Below are 17,724 nucleotides of genomic sequence, written 5' to 3'. Positions count from 1 at the left end.
TACTTCGAAGCATGTCAACCGCTGTTTCAAATCAATTTTTATGCAATTTATCTTGTAAAAAAGCGATAATATTCCGACCGGGAATGTCCTTTTCGGCAAACAGAGGAAAAAACACAAAGACGGGGGCGGCCAGTGCACGCGCCTAAGCCCACAGTCCCTTGATCGGCCACTTGAGAAAGGCGATAATGTGTTTCAGCCTGGGGCTGAAATGACGACATTCAGGTTTTTCCCGGGCTCTGAGAGCCTATTGGAGCCGTGGGAAGTGTCACGTTACCGCAGAGATCCTTTGTAATTGAATGAGATGTCAAAGAAAGACAATAAATGGTCAGACAGGCCACTTCCTGTAAAGGAATCTCTCAGGTTTTGACCTGCCATTTGAGTTCTGTTATACTCACAGACACCATTCAAACAGTTTTAGAAACTTTGGAGTGTTTTCTATCCAAAGCCAATAATTATATGCATATTCTAGTTACTGGGCAGAAGTAGTAACCAGATTAAATCGGGTACGTTTTTTATCCATCCGTGTCAATACTGCCCCCTAGCCCTAACAGGTTAACACTTTTTTGGTTACTATATGATTCCATATGTGTTATTTAATAGTTTTGATGTCTTCACTATTATTCTATAATGTAGAAAATAGTAAAAATAAAGACAAACCTTGAATGAGAAGGTGTGTCCAAACTTTTGACTAGTACTGTATGTATCACTTTCTGTCCATCCCATCCTGTCAACTTCCTCCTGTCCTCTACTTTGTCTTCTCTTCTTCTCCTCTCCTGCCTTTGAAGAGTTGTGTTTAGAAGGTGGCCAGTTTAATACAGCTGGTTAGTTCTATATTTGCCCAAGCTTTCCAGTATATATAGGGCTGGGATGATTCAGTTGATGGTTATTTTAAGTTTTTCAATAAGCGTACTGTAGATACACAATATGGTGGGTGCTGAAATGTGAAAGCAGTGAAAGAGATAGGGATAGCAAATTGGAATTTCATATGTTTTATTATGTAGTAAAAATTTGAATTTTGTAGGGATTGGATGGTACATTTGATTCTAGTTGATATGCCACTGGTGGCGTGGAGTTATATGTCATCACAGATGGCAGCGATCGGTGCGTCCTTCAGTCTCTGGTCCTGAGGCAGTCATTAAGTTGAAATAACCAATGTCCTTTGAGATCAATCATTCCCGATTGAGTGTTTTAGTTATTCACATTTGTAGTTAGAGTCACATTTGTTTTAACAGGATTATAAACTGTTGCCAGGAAACCGTGGGTGGGGGGGAGTTAGAGGAAGAGGTAAGGAAGCTTCAGGGTTTAGTGTTTTATCTACAGGGTCTACAAGCTGGGGATGTTGTTCAACATTTTGCCTCTCGTAACTTTAAAGTTCAGAGGCATCTTTTCCTACAGACTTATTTGTATTCATACGGCGTTGTTCTCTCTCTCTCTCTCTCTCGCTACTACCTCCAAGACATGTCAGTAGCGACAGCTAGGGGCTTAATTTATTTATTTTGGGCCCTGTCCTACCATGTAAATGGTAGCCCCATCGGTGTGTGATTCAATGTTTTCAATCTGTATGTTTACAACCTGATCTGTGTGTGTGTGTGTTTGTGTATGTGTGTGTGAGTGTGTGGCCGTGTGCTATCTGTTCAATTAGCTAAAGACTAATGGCTGCCACATGGGGAGAGAATGGCACTTTGGTTGCTGTTGTCTCTGGACAGTTTAAACATCAGAAAGTGCTCTGCTGTCACAGCTCAGGCTAAGACCCAGATGTAGACACAGGAGGCGGATAGTATGAGTCTCAGAGTTTATTACAATACAAGGGGCAGGCAATCGTTAGGTCAAGGAAGGCAAAGAATCGTAATCCAAATCAGAGTCAGGCAGGTACAGGACGGCAGGCAGGTTCAGGGTCAGGACAGGCAGAAAGGTCAGAACTGGGAAGACTAGAAAAAGCAAAAACTAGAGTATAGGAACACGCTGGTAGGACTTGACGGGACAAGACAAACTGGCAACAAACAGAAAACGCAGGTATAAATAAACAAGAGGTAATAGGAGACACCTGGTGGGGGTTGGAAACAATCACAAGACAGGTGAAACAGATCAGGGTGTGACAGTTGCGTCTGGTCTGTTTTCTGTTATTAGTAAACACACATTCATAATTTATTGTTACAAACCTTTCCACTGTAAATTTTAGCAGAAATTACAGAAGTTTGTCATAATTTTGTTCACGTGAATATTTAATTAGATTACTCGTCTCAGACACACACACACACACACACACACACACACACACACACACACACACACACACACACACACACACACACACACACACACACACACACACACACACACACACACACACACACACACACACACACACACACACACACACCTTAGATACCTACAAATGCACATGACTGTTCTAATTGCATGGGCTTGGCCCATGAAAAGCTCATTTGGGCACAGAGGAATGTGTGTGTGTGTAGCAGAGGAGCATAGGAAGGATGAGTTAATGAGGGAATTCAGTGGAACGTATCTGATGATGGTGACATTCTCTTCCTGAAACCAAGCAAGTCGTCCTCCATGGAGGAGAAACTTTGTTTAAGGCTAAGCCATGGGTAATGCCTTCCCTCTCCTCCTCGTCTTCCTCTCAATTTCTCCTCTCCTCCCCCTCTACTCTTCCTCTCCACAGCCTGAGCAGCGGATGGCTAGCACAACAACCAGCAATTAATCTGCTTACACACCCGGAAACACACAGCTCACTGGCGGATACAGGGAGGAGGGGACTAGGGGAAAAGGGGATGAGGGCAGGGACAGGGAGGAGATTGGGAGGGGGGGGGGGGTACGTGTTAGTCAGCTGGAAGAAAAGGGGGAAAGTAGTCCCCAAATTAGCAGACGGCGTCTCCCTTAAAGACCAGAGGAGAAAGAGAAACTGTCTTGGTTGTTTATTGCGAAGCGAATGCTTTCTGCCAGCCTGCTGTTTCAAACAGGAGAAAAGTTAGTCCAAATTAAAAAAGAAAACAGATGGGTTTCCCAAACAGAACACAAAAGAGAACAGCGGGCGACTGGTGTGTGCGTGTACGTGTGTTTCAGCCAGCTAGGTGGGATGCCTTTTAAGCAGGGCCTGGCATGGAGTCAGAGTGGCTCTTTAACACGAGTCCTGTTCAGTGTTCTGCTCCTGCCAAGGCCTAATATGATCAGTTAGCACGATGGCAGCACGATGGTGTAGCCGGGGGACAGCCTGCTTCCTTCCTCCTCTGGGTACATTGACTTCAATACAAATCCTAGGAGGCTCATCGTTCCCACCCCCTTCCATAGACTTACACAGTAATTATGACAACTACCAGAGGAGGTCCTCCAGCCCATCAGAGCTCTTGCAACATGTCCACCCAATCAAAGGATCAGGAATTAATTTAGTACTGAAAGCATAAGCTACAGCTAGCTTGCACTGCAGTGTATAAAATGTGGTGAGTAGTTGACTCAAAGAGAGAGAAAAACAATAGTTTAACAGTTTTTAATAAATTCATATCTTCGAAAATGAAGGAGAAGCAAGAGAGGAATAGAGAGAGAGAGAGAGAGAGAGAGAGAGATTGTCATTTTTTTCTCACTTTCTTTCACCTTCAGTTTCACTTAACGTTACTTAGCTAGCAAATGCAGCTAGATAGTTTACCCTACTGAAACACCCAGCTCTATCATAATGATGCTATGTTAGCTAGCTGGCTTTGACTTCCAACATAACACTGGAACTCTTCCAAGTCAAAGTAATACCAAAATCTTACCAATTGCCACCGGGGCCCGCCAGTGTAACTGCTAACTGACTGTTCACTAACGTTACTGCATGATTGTTGCGAGTTTACTAACGCGTTAGTTCTATTAGCTATGCTGACTATGACATTACTTTAGCTAATATTGAGACAACGATGGAGGTTGTTGGTAGATGTTTCGCTTGGATAATTAGAGTATCATGTAGTAGTCTAAACTGCTGTTACATTGAACTGGGTGAATGGAATATGAATGCCAGTCATCTAATATGCTGTAATAGAAGGCCAAAAATGTCCTCATCTTAAACGGCACTGACCACCACTGCTGTGCACAATATGTCATGTTATGTATTGTCCATTATTTGGGCATAGTAGATATGCAGCGTTTAGCGATTGTGTTTCATGTAGGACCATTGTGTTCTCAGTTATTATGTAGCTGCTGGCTTTAAAGCCTGTGGTTGATATGATTAGAGCTGAGAGAGGGTACTATGAATTGGGATGATGAGCTTGACAGGGTGGTAAAGGTCACATTCACTCACTGTCTGGCTGAGAGCCCCCCCGTGCACACACGCACCCTCCCCGCCATCCCCATCAGCTGTGATGGTGCCACGACCTCCCTACTCTGGCACCACCGCCACCGCCTGTCATCTCAGCCCTATTTCAGTGACCTGTAGCTGGCCTGCTATTTTCACACCACAGGGCTAATGGGGCCAAATGAACATGGCTCTTTCCCAAATGGCACCCTATTCCCTATGAGCCCTGGTCCAAAGTAGTGCACTATATAGGGTGCCATTTGGGATGCAGCACATTGATTCCCCAGGGGAAAATGAACAGGAGGACAAAAGAGGTACACTCAGCCAGACCTGGTCATGGGGCTCCTACACTCAGCCAGACCCTGTCGCCATGCTGCAATGCCACCCAGACTACCACTATTACATGCTATTTGAACAGAAAATATGGCTTTTAGCTGGTCGAAGTCTACAGTTTTTTGATGTAGGCATTTAATAGTCTGCCTGTGATGATGTCATGTGAGTGCCCATAGTGGCAGTGCTGCTGTTGTCCCTCTAATAGAGCTCATTATTCATTGTGTCTTTGAGAACAATTTTCTCTTACACTTTCCAAAGAAAACAGTAAAGCTACGTGGTATGGATTTTCTTTGTCATTTCATTGATCCCCTCAAAAAAGTGGTACCCAAACAAAAACAAACTCAGAAATATTCATTTTTTTCAGTTATTTACTGTATGTACACTACATGACCAAAAGTATGTGGACACCTGCTTGACGAACATCTCATTCCATTATCATGGGCATTCATATGGAGTTGGTCCCCCCTTTTCTGCTATAACAGCCATCACTCTTCTGGGAAGGCTTTCTGCTAGATGTTGGAACATTGCTGTGGGGACTTGCTTCCATTCAGCCACAAGAACATTACTGATGTTGGGTGATTAGACCTGGCTCGCAGTCAGCGTTCCAATTCCTCCCAAAGGTGTTAGATGGGGTTGAGGTCAGGGCTCTCTGCAGGCCAGTCAAGTTCTTCCACACCGATCTCAACAAACCATTTCTGTTTGGACCTCACTTTGTGCACAGGGGCCTTGTCATCTCCAAACTGTTGCTACAAAGTTGGAAGCACAGAGTCATCTAGAATCTCATTGTATGCTGTGGCGTTAAGAATTCCCTTCACTGGAAGGCCTAGCCTAGCCCGAACCATGAAAAACAGCCCCAGACCATTATTCTTTCTCCACCAAAATGTACAGTTGGCACTAGGCATTGGGGCAGGTAGCCAGATTAGTCCTTCAGACTGCCTGATGGTGAAGCGTGATTCATCACTCCAGAGAACGCGTTTCCACTGCTCCAGAGTCCACTCCAGCCGACGCTTGGCATTGCGCATGGTGATCTTAGGCTTGTTTGCGGCTGCTCTGCCATGGTAACCCATTTAATGAAGCTCCCGACTAACAGTTCTTGTTCTAACGTTGTTTCCAGAGGCAGTCTGGAACTTGGGAGTGAGTGTTGCAACCGAGGGTTTGTATGCCCTACGCACTTCAGCACTCAGCGGAACCGTTCTGGGATCTTGTATGGCCTACCACTTCGCGGCTGAGTCATTGTTTCCACTTCACAATAACAGCACTTACAATTGACCGGGGCAGCTCTTCAGTAATGGCAATGTTTGTCTTTGGAGATTGAATGGCTGTGTGCTCGATTTTATCCACCTTTCAGCAACGGGTGGGGCTGAAATAGCCAATTGAACAAATTTGAAGGGGTGTCCACATACTTTTGTATATGTAGTGTATATTCTTCTAGCTTGAATAGCAGGGCAATAGACTTTGACCCACAATGACTGTTTGAGTTTTAAGTTGGTTGAACGCAATGGTAAATTATTTCTTCACTATTGATGCCTTCTAATCACCACTTCCCCTCTCTTTCTTTCCCCTACAGCTGGCTGTACCTTTGACGAGGACTCCGACCCTGGGCTGTGTGAGTACAAGCAGGGACAGGAGGACGACTTTGACTGGCAGCTGATGAGGACATACAACTGGCCACACACTGCCCCAGACCTGCTGCGAGGTAAATCTCAACGCTGTTCCAATGTGGTTTATAACCTTAGGTCTTCATCTTCATATATTTCTGATTCATTTTAATTTCTGATGTACGTTTTAGCAAAGGATCCCAGAAACTCTATCCCCTTGTCCAAATGCACACTTCACAGTGCCACAGCCATACGCTTTGTTATGGATTATTGGGACAGTTGGACTATGTTGTTTGAGCCTAGGGCTGTGGCGGTCATGACATTTTGTCAGCTGGTTATTGTCATGCAAAAGACTGCTGGTCTCATGGTAATTGACCATTAATTAACATAAACAACTTTAGCATCTCCAGGCCACATATACAAGCCGCATACAAGCTGCTGATGTGTTCCTTTGGAACATCTACATTTAAAACGTCTAATAAATCAATGTGATGTACACCATCACAATAAATCCATGATTTATTTTAGTCATGACAGGAAAAGGAGCAACACCTTCTCACCATTAAAAGTCAGGTCTAATGTAACGAATTATTACGTGCGCATATAAAGTGGCTATGTTGAGCGTAAAAGTGATCTTTTGAAACAGGTCCTATAAGCTAGATTTAGAGTTATTTGGCAGCTTCAGTTGTGAACGATACAAAACATTAGAATGTCTTAGAAATCAAAATATGGGCTACATGGTGCAACTATTGGCTACTGTTGTGCTCTGTTCCTTGCCTCAGGCTGCACAGCTGTTCTCTCATCAAGTGATCATATTTTCACCCATCAGACTATTCTCAATTTAATCTTGTCTTTACTAATATATCAAATTTGTTTTAGAATGGCCCATGATCAAATGGGCAGGAACAAGGGTAGAGGAAAAAAGACATGTCATCATATACTCGAATAGCGAATGGAAGCTTCTCGCTTTCCTGACGGTCCTTTTTTCAATTATGCTGGAAAGGGCTACTTCGGTTTTACAGCAGAGCTGTGCTTAATATGAGCAGCTACTGAAATAAATATAAGAACACTTATTGCACTTTATGCATCAAGCACTGTTTGAGGAACTGCTCGACAGATGGAATTCCACAAAAACTGTATGGCATGGGCTCGCCAACCTTGTTCCTCCACCTACCCAGTGCTTAATTTGGGAAACCAAGTGAAATCTGTTAGGAAAAATCAATATTAACATGTTTTCGCAACAAAACATATTTCAATAAACTGTTCTCAGCCTGTCTGCGCGCTCAAGAACTGAATAAAGGAAAGGTAATGTGTCAGCCTACTAATTATGAAAATACAAAAAATGCCCAATTACTAGGCTATTCAAAATCACTTACAAATTCACTATAATTGTAAGCTAACTGTAAGCCGCCCTGCACAATCAATGAACCAACAGCATCACTTACACTTGTGGATATACATTTTGGAGCATAATATCATTTTATTTGTATTTTTATTTCACCTTTATTTATCCAGGTTGGTCAGCTGAGAACAAGTTCTCATTTACAACTGTGACCTGGCCAAGATAAAGCAAAGCAGTGCGACAAAAACAACAACACAGAGTTACACATAAACAAATGTACAATCAATAACACAGTAGAAAAATCTATGTACAGTGTGTGCAAATGTAGAAGAGTGAGGCAATAAATAGGCCATAGAGGCAAAATAATTACAATTTAGCATTAACACTGGAGTGATAGATGTGCAGATGACGATGTGCAAGTAGAGATACTGGGGTGCAAAAGCGCAAGAGGATAAGTAACAATATAGGAATGAGGTAGTTGGTTGTGCTATTTACAGATTGGCTGTGTACAGGTACAGTGATCGGTAAGCTGCTCAGACAGCTTAAAGTTAGAGAAGGAGATATAAGACTCCAACTTCAGTGATTTTTGCAATTCGTTCCAGTCATTGGCAGCAGAGAACTGGAAGGAAAGGCGGCGAAAGGTAGTGTTGGCTTTGGGGATGACCAGTGAAATGTACATGCTGGAGCGCGTGCTACGGGTGGGTGTTGCTATGGTACCAGTGAGCTGAGATTAAGCGGGGCTTTACCTAGCAGAGACTTATAGATGACCTGGAGCAAGTGGGTTCGGCGACAAATATGTATTGAGGGCCAGCCAACGAGAGCATACAGGTCGCAGTGGTGGGTAGTATATGGGGATTTGGTGACAAAATGGATGGCACTGTGATAGACTACATCCAGTTTGCTGGGTAGGGTGTTGGAGGCTATTTTGTAAATGACATCGCCAAAGTCAAGGATCAGTAGGATAGTCAGTTTTACGAGGGTATGGTGGGCAGCATGAGTGAAGGAGGCTTTGTTGCGAAATAGGAAGCCGATTCCAGATTTAATTTTGTATTGGAGATGCTTAATGTGAGTCTGGAAGGAGAGTTTACAGTCTAAGCAGACACCTAGGTATTTGTAGTTGTCCACATATTCTAAGTAAGAACCGTCCAGAGTGGTGATGGATGGTCGGGCGGGAGGGTGCGGGCAGCAATCGGTTGAAGAGCATGCACTTAGTTTTACTTGCATTTAAAAGCAGTTGGAGGCCACGGAAGGATTGTTGTATGGCATTGAAGCTCGTTTGGAGGTTTGTTAGCACAGTGTCGAAAGAAGGGCCAGATATATACAGAATGGTGTCGTCTGCGTAGAGGTGGATCAGAGAATCACCAGCAGCAAAAGCGACGTCATTGATATTTACAGAGAAAAGAGTCGGCCCGAGAATTGAACCCTGTGGTACCCCCATAGAGACTTCCAGAGGTCCGGACAACAAGCCCTCCAACAGGCCCGCCGTAATCCAGTCCATCCAGTATGCATAATAATACAGTCCACACTCAAAGGCGATTACACACATTTGTTAACATTTTGCGTATAGGCCAATTTTGGTTCAGGCTTTGATTGAGCCTAATTTAGTATGCTAGCTAGGTTTTGAAACAGGAGGGAAATAGAATTGTTGATTTGAGCCTACTGTAGGTAAGTATGCTATCTGGTTTACTATTTGGTATTACATGTAGCTGTTAGTATGCTATCTGTTGTACTGTTGATTAGAGCCTAAGTTAGTATGATAGATGTTGTACTGTTAATTTGAGCATACGTTAGCATGCTAGCTAGGTTTTGAATCAACAGGGGGTTGGTGCCACCTTAATTGGAGAGGACGGGCTCATAGTAATGGCTGGAAGGGAATAAATGGAATGATATAAGACGGATCAAACACATAATTTCCATGGGATCAATGGAATGATATCAAATACATCAACAACATGTTTTCCATGTGTTTGATACCATTCCAGTCACTCCATTCCAGCAATTATTATGAGCTGTTCTCCCCTCAAACGCAGCCTGCTGTGTTTGAATCAGGAAAACAGGAAAACAGGCCCACCATTTCCATTAGCTCAGAGTCTGTTTCCATCATCCCCACACCGCCAGGTGGTCTCTCTGCATGTGATCTATCGCTGTGAGTTAGTCATGCTTCAACAGGGGGGCCAAGCCTCGTTCACACACACACACACACACACACACACACACACACACACACACACACACACACACACACACACACACACACACACACACACACACACACACACACACACACAATCTGGGGCCCTTACCTTATTACGTGCACATATTTGCTGCGAACATACAATATGCATGTTTATTTAAAGCTTCCTGCCACCGTAGCGGGAAATGGTGTATGAGCTTCTCCACGCCTCAGAGAAACTCTCCATGTGCGTGCTCCACATGTTATAATGGGATAGTTGTGTGTGTGTAGCGTAGGAAATGGGCCCTGCAGAGTGTCCGGATTCTGCATAATGCATCTGCTTTGTTATTAAACACCGTTTCCGCTGTTTTGGGCACATTCACACACCTCTCTCTGCTCCGGAGGCAGAACGGGTTTCGTTAACAAAATCCCTCCATAGGATTGGCTGATTGGACATGGGCTGATTGGGTCACAGTGCTGATTACACTTCCTGGTCTTCCTCAGGGGCCAGTAGTAGTAAAAACACAAACATTTTAATGTTCCTTTTTTTTATCTAATTTGTATTATTTTCATCTGTTTGAGGTCTTCTGATGGGTTAAATGTGGGATTGAAGTGGAGTGTGTGCTTGTGTGTCTTGAAAACGTTGAAGTGGGCTGCTTCAGTAATGTCTTTGTTCATCATCACAGACACTTTCTCTCTCTGGGATGAGAAATAAAGACTATATGAAATTAACTACTCTGTTGAGGGTTCTCCATGCAAAGTACCTATTGTGGGGGCTACTTGAGGCAGCAGCTAACAACCCACAGCCCACAGGCTAAGATCACTTGATAGACAGACAACATTTTAGACAATTATTCAAGCTGCTTTGTGACGGTGTATTTATTTATACATTTTATATGTAACAGTTGGTATCCATTTTCTGAATAAAAAAATGTATGTCATTCATTGTGGCCATTTACTGGTTTTAAAATAACACAAATTATCAAGTGATATTTCTTATGTTTTCTCTGTGAGAAAATTCAACCCCATTCGTGGTTGGTGTCTTTCATGAAAAGATCTCCGAGTATTTCTCTTCAAATATATCAACATATCAACACTGCATCTATAGCTTTAACCATTGGGGATTTCGTTTTTATGGTCGGTAAATGCTACAGCACATCTCTAACCCAATAACTTTCCAAGGGTTTGAATTCCTCCAGAGCCGCTAAAGAGACTCTTATTGAGACAACAGCTTAGTTTATCTATTGGACACTGCTGCAGATTAATAATATAGATCACAGACCCAGAGACCACCAGCACACCAATTATGTGGAAACACTGCAGATATGGAGAGAGAGGGAGAGAGAGAATGAGAGGGAGGGAGAGAGAGAATGAGAGGGAGAGAGCAAATGAGAGGGAGGTAGAGAGAGAACAAGGGGGAGGCAGAGAGAGAGAAGGGCGGGAGAGAGAGAAGGGCGGGAGAGAGAGAAGGGCGGGCACGAGAAAAGGGGTGGGAGAGAGAGAAAAGGGCGAGAGAGAGAGAGAGAAAGGAGGGAGGGAGAGAGGAAGCGAGACTGTAGTTGCGGAGTATAGGGGACATTACTGTCCCCTCCATACCCCTCTTCAGAGGCGTCATAACCATTAAAAGGATTTCTGCATCAATTGTTTCGATAAATATATACAACATACTGTATACTGAGCAAAAATATAAACATGCAACAATTTCAATGATTTTACTGAGATACTGTTCATATAAGGATATCAGTCAATTGAAATAAGTTAATTAGGCCCTAATCTATGGATTTCACATTACTGGGCAGGGGCGCAGCCATGGGTGGGCCTGCGAGGGCATAGGCCCACCCACATGGGAGCCAGGCCCAGCCAATCAGAATAAGTTTTTTCTCCACAAAGGGCTTTATTACAGACAGAAATACTCCTCAGTTTCATCTGCTGTCCAGGTGGCAGGTCTCAGACGATCCCGCAGGTGAAAAAGCCGGATGTGGAGGTCCTGGGCTGGCTTGGTTACACCTGGTTTGTGGTTGTGAAGCTGGTTGGACGTACTACCAAATTCTCTAAAACAACATTGGAGGCGGTTTATGGTAGAGAAATGAACATTAAATTATCTGGCAAAAGCTCTGGTGGACATTCCTGAAGTCAGCATGCCAATTCCACGCTCCCTCAAAACTTGAGACATCTGTGGCATTGGTGTTGTGTGACAAAACTGTACATAGTGGCCTTTTATTGTCCCCAGCACAAGGGGATTTTCATCAGCAGGGACTGGGAAACTGGTCAGAATTGAAGGAATGATGGCGCTAAATAGAGGGAAATTCTTGAGGGAAACCTGTTTCAGTCCTCCAGAGATTTGAGACTGGGATGGAGGTTCACCTTCCAGCAGGACAATGACCCTAAGCATACTGCTAAAGCAACACTCAAGTGGTTTAAGTGAAAACATTTAAATGTCTTGGAATGGCCTAGTCAAAGCCCAGACCTCAATCCAATTGAGAATCTGCGGTATGACTTAAAGTTTTCTGTACACCAGCGGAAGGAGCTGGAGCAGTTTTGCCTTGAAGAATGGGCAAAAATCCTAGTGGCTAGATGTGCCAAGCTTATAGGGACATACCCCAAGAGAATTGCAGCTGTAATTTCTGCAAAAGGTGGCTCTACAAAGTATTGACTTGGGGGGTGAATAGTTATGCAAGCTCAAGTTTTCAGGGTTTTTTTTGTCTTATTTCTTGTTTGTTTCACAATAAAAAAATATTTAGCATCTTCAAAGTGGTAGGCATGTTGTGTACATCAAATGTATACAATGATCCATTTTAATTCCAGTTTGTAAGAAAACAAAATAGGAAAAATGCCAAGGGGGTGAATACTTTCACAAGGCACTGTACATCAAAAGTGATTTTTATACTCCCAAGTGCTGATTTCAATGTACAATTTATGTCATTTTGTTTGTAAATGTTATTAGAACATCACACATAAGATGCAGCATTACTTTGTGCATATTTGTTGTGCATTTTGTTGTAGAGAATTCCAGCTAATGTTAGCTAGTAACTTACTGTGTCTGGTGGGGGGAGGGGGGGAGGGGGGGGGTGTCATATATTTTGTACAGTGCGTGAGTGCAGAGTTGGATGGTGAGGCATGCATTGCATGACATGCAATTTTGTGCTGTTTTTATCAGGTACATTCTAAAAATATTATATTGTAATTGCTGTACTATTTTGGTAACTACATTGCCCAGCGAACAAGCACCAAGCCAGTGTGCGTGTGTGCAGAGTTGGATGGTGAGCCGTGCATTGCATGACGTGCAATTTTGTGCTGTTTTTATCAGAATAAATCTCCATGACTGGTGTTACAAGTGGGAGTTTGTGTCGATGACTGATTTTATACAATGCTAGAAGAGTATTGTTACACGGACACCTTAAGCTGTGTGTGTGTGTGTGTGTGTGTGTGTGTGTGTGTGTGTGTGTGTGTGTGTGTGTGTGTGTGTGTGTGTGTGCCGTGCTGCAGAAGTCACTGCAGCCCTTGTTCAACATGCACTCTACTCACTACTCAACAAAGTGGTGGTGAGGGGCTAGCGAGGATCTTTGTCTAGAACATTCCTCTCAGGGTTCAAACGAAACGCGACACTGATCTCTCAGCAGTGCGGGGCGACATTACCCGGGCTTTCTCCCCCATCTGTCCCCCATCCTCCCCTTCTCTTCCCGCCTCTCCGTAGCAGCTGACTGAAGACAGGACGTTCCTTGCACTTCACCGACTTTGATGATCACTGACTTCAGAGTACAAAAACTACCTAGAGGTAGCAGAATGGCTCTCTGCATTTAAATGGCACATTACCAGAGTGCTATTACTCCCTGTTTGAACATAACATGACTCCTTGCCTCATTTGTATCCCCGTGTTCCACGGCTAGGTCGTCTTTGAAGTATAGGTGTAGTAAATGTTTGTCCCAAATGTCACCCTATTCCCTATATAGTGCACTCCTTTTGACCAGAGCCCCATGAATAGTGCACATCAAAGGGAATCAGTTGCCATTTGGGATGCATCCTCAGACCAGCGTGTTCAGATGTGTTTTTCATTGCCTAGTACTCTAAAGGCATCTCCAGCTTTGCTTTCTGTTGTTGTGGGACGTTTAATGAGTAAATGTACCAATCCTAATAGGGTCTTAATTTACTCTAATAACAGGATTTAATGAGCAGTATTAGGATGTTAAGGAACATTTTATGTTTTTTCTGCTTGACAATTTATTTTTATGTTTGGTGCCCACACTGGTTGAAGAGGATTTTTTTTTTAACCTGTTTTTGAACCTGTTATTTCCATGTTTTCCCCTTGTATAGCATGTAGTGCCCAAACTGCTAGCAAAATAGTATGCGGTAAAAAATTATAATATTGCGTAGTCAATTACATCCAACCTGTTTGAGTAGAATACTTCCCTTTTTGTTTTCAGAGGAAGTGGAAGAGTTTTACTGGTCAGTTTGATCAGAATCTTCTGAGAGGGTTGGAGGAGGAGAGGATTTTTCACATAAGACAGAGTTTTACTTGGTGCTTATCAGTCTCTGGGGAGAGTTGAGGGTGGGCGAAGACATTTACCTTGTGTCTGTGGTCTTTGTATATCTGGACTGCTTCAGTAAGTCCTAATTAAACTAGGACCAGAGCATGAACTGAAGAGGGGAAGAAATGGAAATGAAAAAGATAAAAAGAGAGGGAGAGGAGGGCAACACGGAGGGGATGTGTGCAAAGAGACTAGGGGAACTAGACATAGTGCAAACACTTTTGGAGATTGGAGACAGAGTGAGAGATAGATATGGCTGGGGAGTTGAGACCTCTTCCTGTTAGAAAGTGAAGAGAAGTTGTCATGTGGAACTCAAAAGAGGGATAAATTCTAAATCGTCTAAAGCACATTGAATGATAAACACTGGAAACAAATAACTGAAATGGTCAGTGTTCATCAGGGGAAGGAGAGGATTACAAAATAAACGGTAATTAAATGTTAGTTAGGATTTTTATTATTAAATGTAGTATCTATTTTTAAGGATTGTCTAAATGTAGCTGGGCATTCTGCATAATTCAGTCTTGTCGACTGTGAGCATGAATTAAATAAATCAAATCAAATCAAAAGAACAAAGCCAGTACCCCCAAACGTTCACCTCTCCCAGTCTCTCTAGGATAATATGGAATTGGACCTGAACCATGAAAATTCTCAATTGTTCCTTATTTGACAAAGAAAGATTATGTTTCATGCCCAATGAACACAACCCTGAAATGGCACGGAACCAGGCCCATTCTCCCATTTCAAAAGGGGAACAAAGAATCTGTTCTGTTCAGTCATTTACCTGTCTCCTCCTGCAATACTACGGATGGCACAGCATAGGATGATTGGCTTATGTGGAGGACACAGCAGGAGTTGATTGGTTTATTGTCCTGCTGAGCCATAGCTCAGTGATTACCACTGGAGACTGACTCTGATTCTGTATTGCGTCTAAAGAACAGAACACACTCTCGCCATTCATTGGAACCAGATCATTCGATATGCAGGTTGACAGATGGAAGAATGTGTTGTAATATACTGCTTCAGTCTACGTTGGATCAAGTTGAAACATGACCGAAAACGGACTCTAAGAAAATGAACCACATTGTTTCTTCTTCTCTGCTGTGGCATTTACAGCCTTAGCAGGAGGACCAACCAAAGGAGTCAACAGAGAGAGTCTTTCATAGTCTCTCTTTTCCCCCTGGTCGTGATCAAACCCTAGCATTGTGTAACTAGTTACACTGAGATAATTGAGGGACCAGGTCCTCTATGATTAACCTTACTGTAATTATTTTAATGACAGTGTCTTATGAATGGAAGCTATTGTGAGATGATGTGGTACTGTCATTAAGGGGGAAGTAACCACATTCTCTCAAGGCTCGCACACATCGTACCGAATGTGGATTTAGCGTTCATCTGCCGATCATTCAGTGTGTTGTATTTTAAGGAGCACCTGCTGTAGACGTCTGACTTCTGACATTTATTCACACAATTCTACAAGTAAAATCGGTGCACATTCGGTGCATACTCTCGGCCTGCAAACTACATTATTAGCCCAGATTTTTGTGTGTTATTACATACAGCCGGGAAGAACTTTTGGATATCACCAGCATTACCAGCATTACGACCAGGAATACGACTGTCCCGAATCGGATCCTTTGTTGGTACCCTACAGGGCAATTGAACTGATTCCAGGGGCTGCTCCAAAACTCCGCCAGTGGAGAAGAGGTATTTGGAGTGGAGTTCTAGTCTGACTCAGGAGGCACGCACACCACCCACCACTTCCGAGTATATTACTCGCTAATGTTCAGTCACTGGATAATAAAGTTCACGAGCTCAGGGCGAGGATTTCCTTCCGGAGAGGCATCAGGGATTGTGACATACTCTGTTTTACGGAAACATGGCTCTATCGGGATATTCTGTCTGAGTCCATATAGCCAGTTAGGTTCTCAGTTCATCGCGCAGACAGGAATAAATATCTCTCCGGGAAGAAGGGCGGGGGTGTATGTTTCATGATTAACCTCTATGGGCTAGGTGGGACGCTTCCCCCTCAAGCCAATACCTCGACGGCCCTCAAAGAACTTCACTGTAATTTATGCAAACTGGAAACCACATATCCTGATGCCGCATTTATTGTACCTAGAGATTTTAACAAAGCAAATTTGAGGAAAATGCTACCAAAGTTCTATCAACACATTGACTGTAGTACTCACGCTGCTGAAACACTCAACCACTGTTACTCCAACTTCCAGGATGCCTACAAGGCCCTCCCTCACCCACCCTTCGGCAAATCTGATCACGACTCCATTTTGCTCCTCCCTTCCTATAGGCAGAAACTTCTTTGCCCATTTTGAGGATAACACAGTGCCACTGACATGGCCCACTACTAAGGACTGTGGGCTCTCCTTCTCCATGGCCACCGTGAGTTAGACATTTAAACGTGTTAACCCTCGCAGGGCTGCTGGCCCAGACGGCATCCTTAACCTCTCTGGGAAATGTGGGACGCTACCAGAAATACAGCTAAAATGAATAACTAACCTTTGATGATCTTCATCAGATGGCACTCATAGGACTTCATGTTACACAATACATGTATGTTTTGCTCGATAAAGTTCATATTTATATCCAAAAACCCCATTTTACATTGGCGTGTAATGTTCAGAAATGTTTTGCCTCCAAAACTTTCGGTGAATGAGCACATCAATTTACAGAAATACTCATCATAAATGTTGATAAAATATACAACTGTTATGCATAGAATTAAAGATACATTTCTCCTTAACCTCTTACATCTAGACGTTCCGCTAGCGGAACACCTGCTCCAATATCCAATGATAGGCGTGGCGCGAATTACAAATTCCTCAAAAATACAAAAACTTTAGACAGATACCCGCCATGTTGTGGAGTCAACAAAAGTCAGAAATAGCATTATAAATATTCACTTACCTTTGATGAGCTTCATCGGAATGCACTCCCAAGAATCCCAGTTCCACAATAAATGTTTGTTTTGTTTCAATAAAGTCCATATTTATATCCAAATACCTCCTTTTTGTTCGTGCGTTTAGTCCAGCATTCCAAATTCACAAGAGCGCGCGTTTAGTCCAGACGAAAAGTCTAAATAGTTACATTGCAGTTCGTAGAAACATGTCAAACGATGTATAGAATCAATCTTCAGGATGTTTTTATCACAAATCCTAAATAATATTCTAACCAGACAATTCCTTTGTCTTCGTAAAGGAAAGAGAAGGGAGTTCGTGCTCACGCCTGTGCGCGTGACTGAGAAGATGGCCTACTGCCAGACACCTCATTCTCTTCCCATTCACAGTAGAAGCCTGAAACAACGTTCTAAAGACTGTTGACATCTAGTGGAAGCCTTAGGAGTGCAATATGACCCCACAGACACTGTATATTGGATAGGCAACCACTTGAAAAACTACAAACCTCAGATTTCCCACTTCCTGGTTGGATTTGTTCTCAGGTTTTTTGCCTGCCAT

At 43.1% G+C, this 17,724-nt stretch overlaps 1 protein-coding gene across 8 annotated transcripts in view; it reads left to right on the top strand.

Annotated features, from left to right (window-relative positions):
- LOC106588628 (receptor-type tyrosine-protein phosphatase U) overlaps nt 1-17,724 on the top strand; it is a 283,920-nt gene that overhangs the window by 109,094 nt on the left and 157,102 nt on the right. For all 8 annotated transcript variants that reach the window (XM_045709320.1, XM_045709318.1, XM_045709315.1 and 5 more), the window contains exon 2: nt 6,183-6,311. In XM_045709320.1, the coding sequence (XP_045565276.1) occupies nt 6,183-6,311 (129 nt within the window). The remainder of the gene's footprint in view (nt 1-6,182; nt 6,312-17,724) is intronic.

The sequence above is a fragment of the Salmo salar genome, chromosome ssa27, assembly GCF_905237065.1.
Source record: "Salmo salar chromosome ssa27, Ssal_v3.1, whole genome shotgun sequence".
In the NCBI taxonomy this organism is placed as follows: domain Eukaryota; kingdom Metazoa; phylum Chordata; class Actinopteri; order Salmoniformes; family Salmonidae; genus Salmo; species Salmo salar.
The sequence above is the reverse complement of the archived record's forward strand: the minus strand, read 5'-3'. Positions and strand labels throughout refer to the sequence as shown.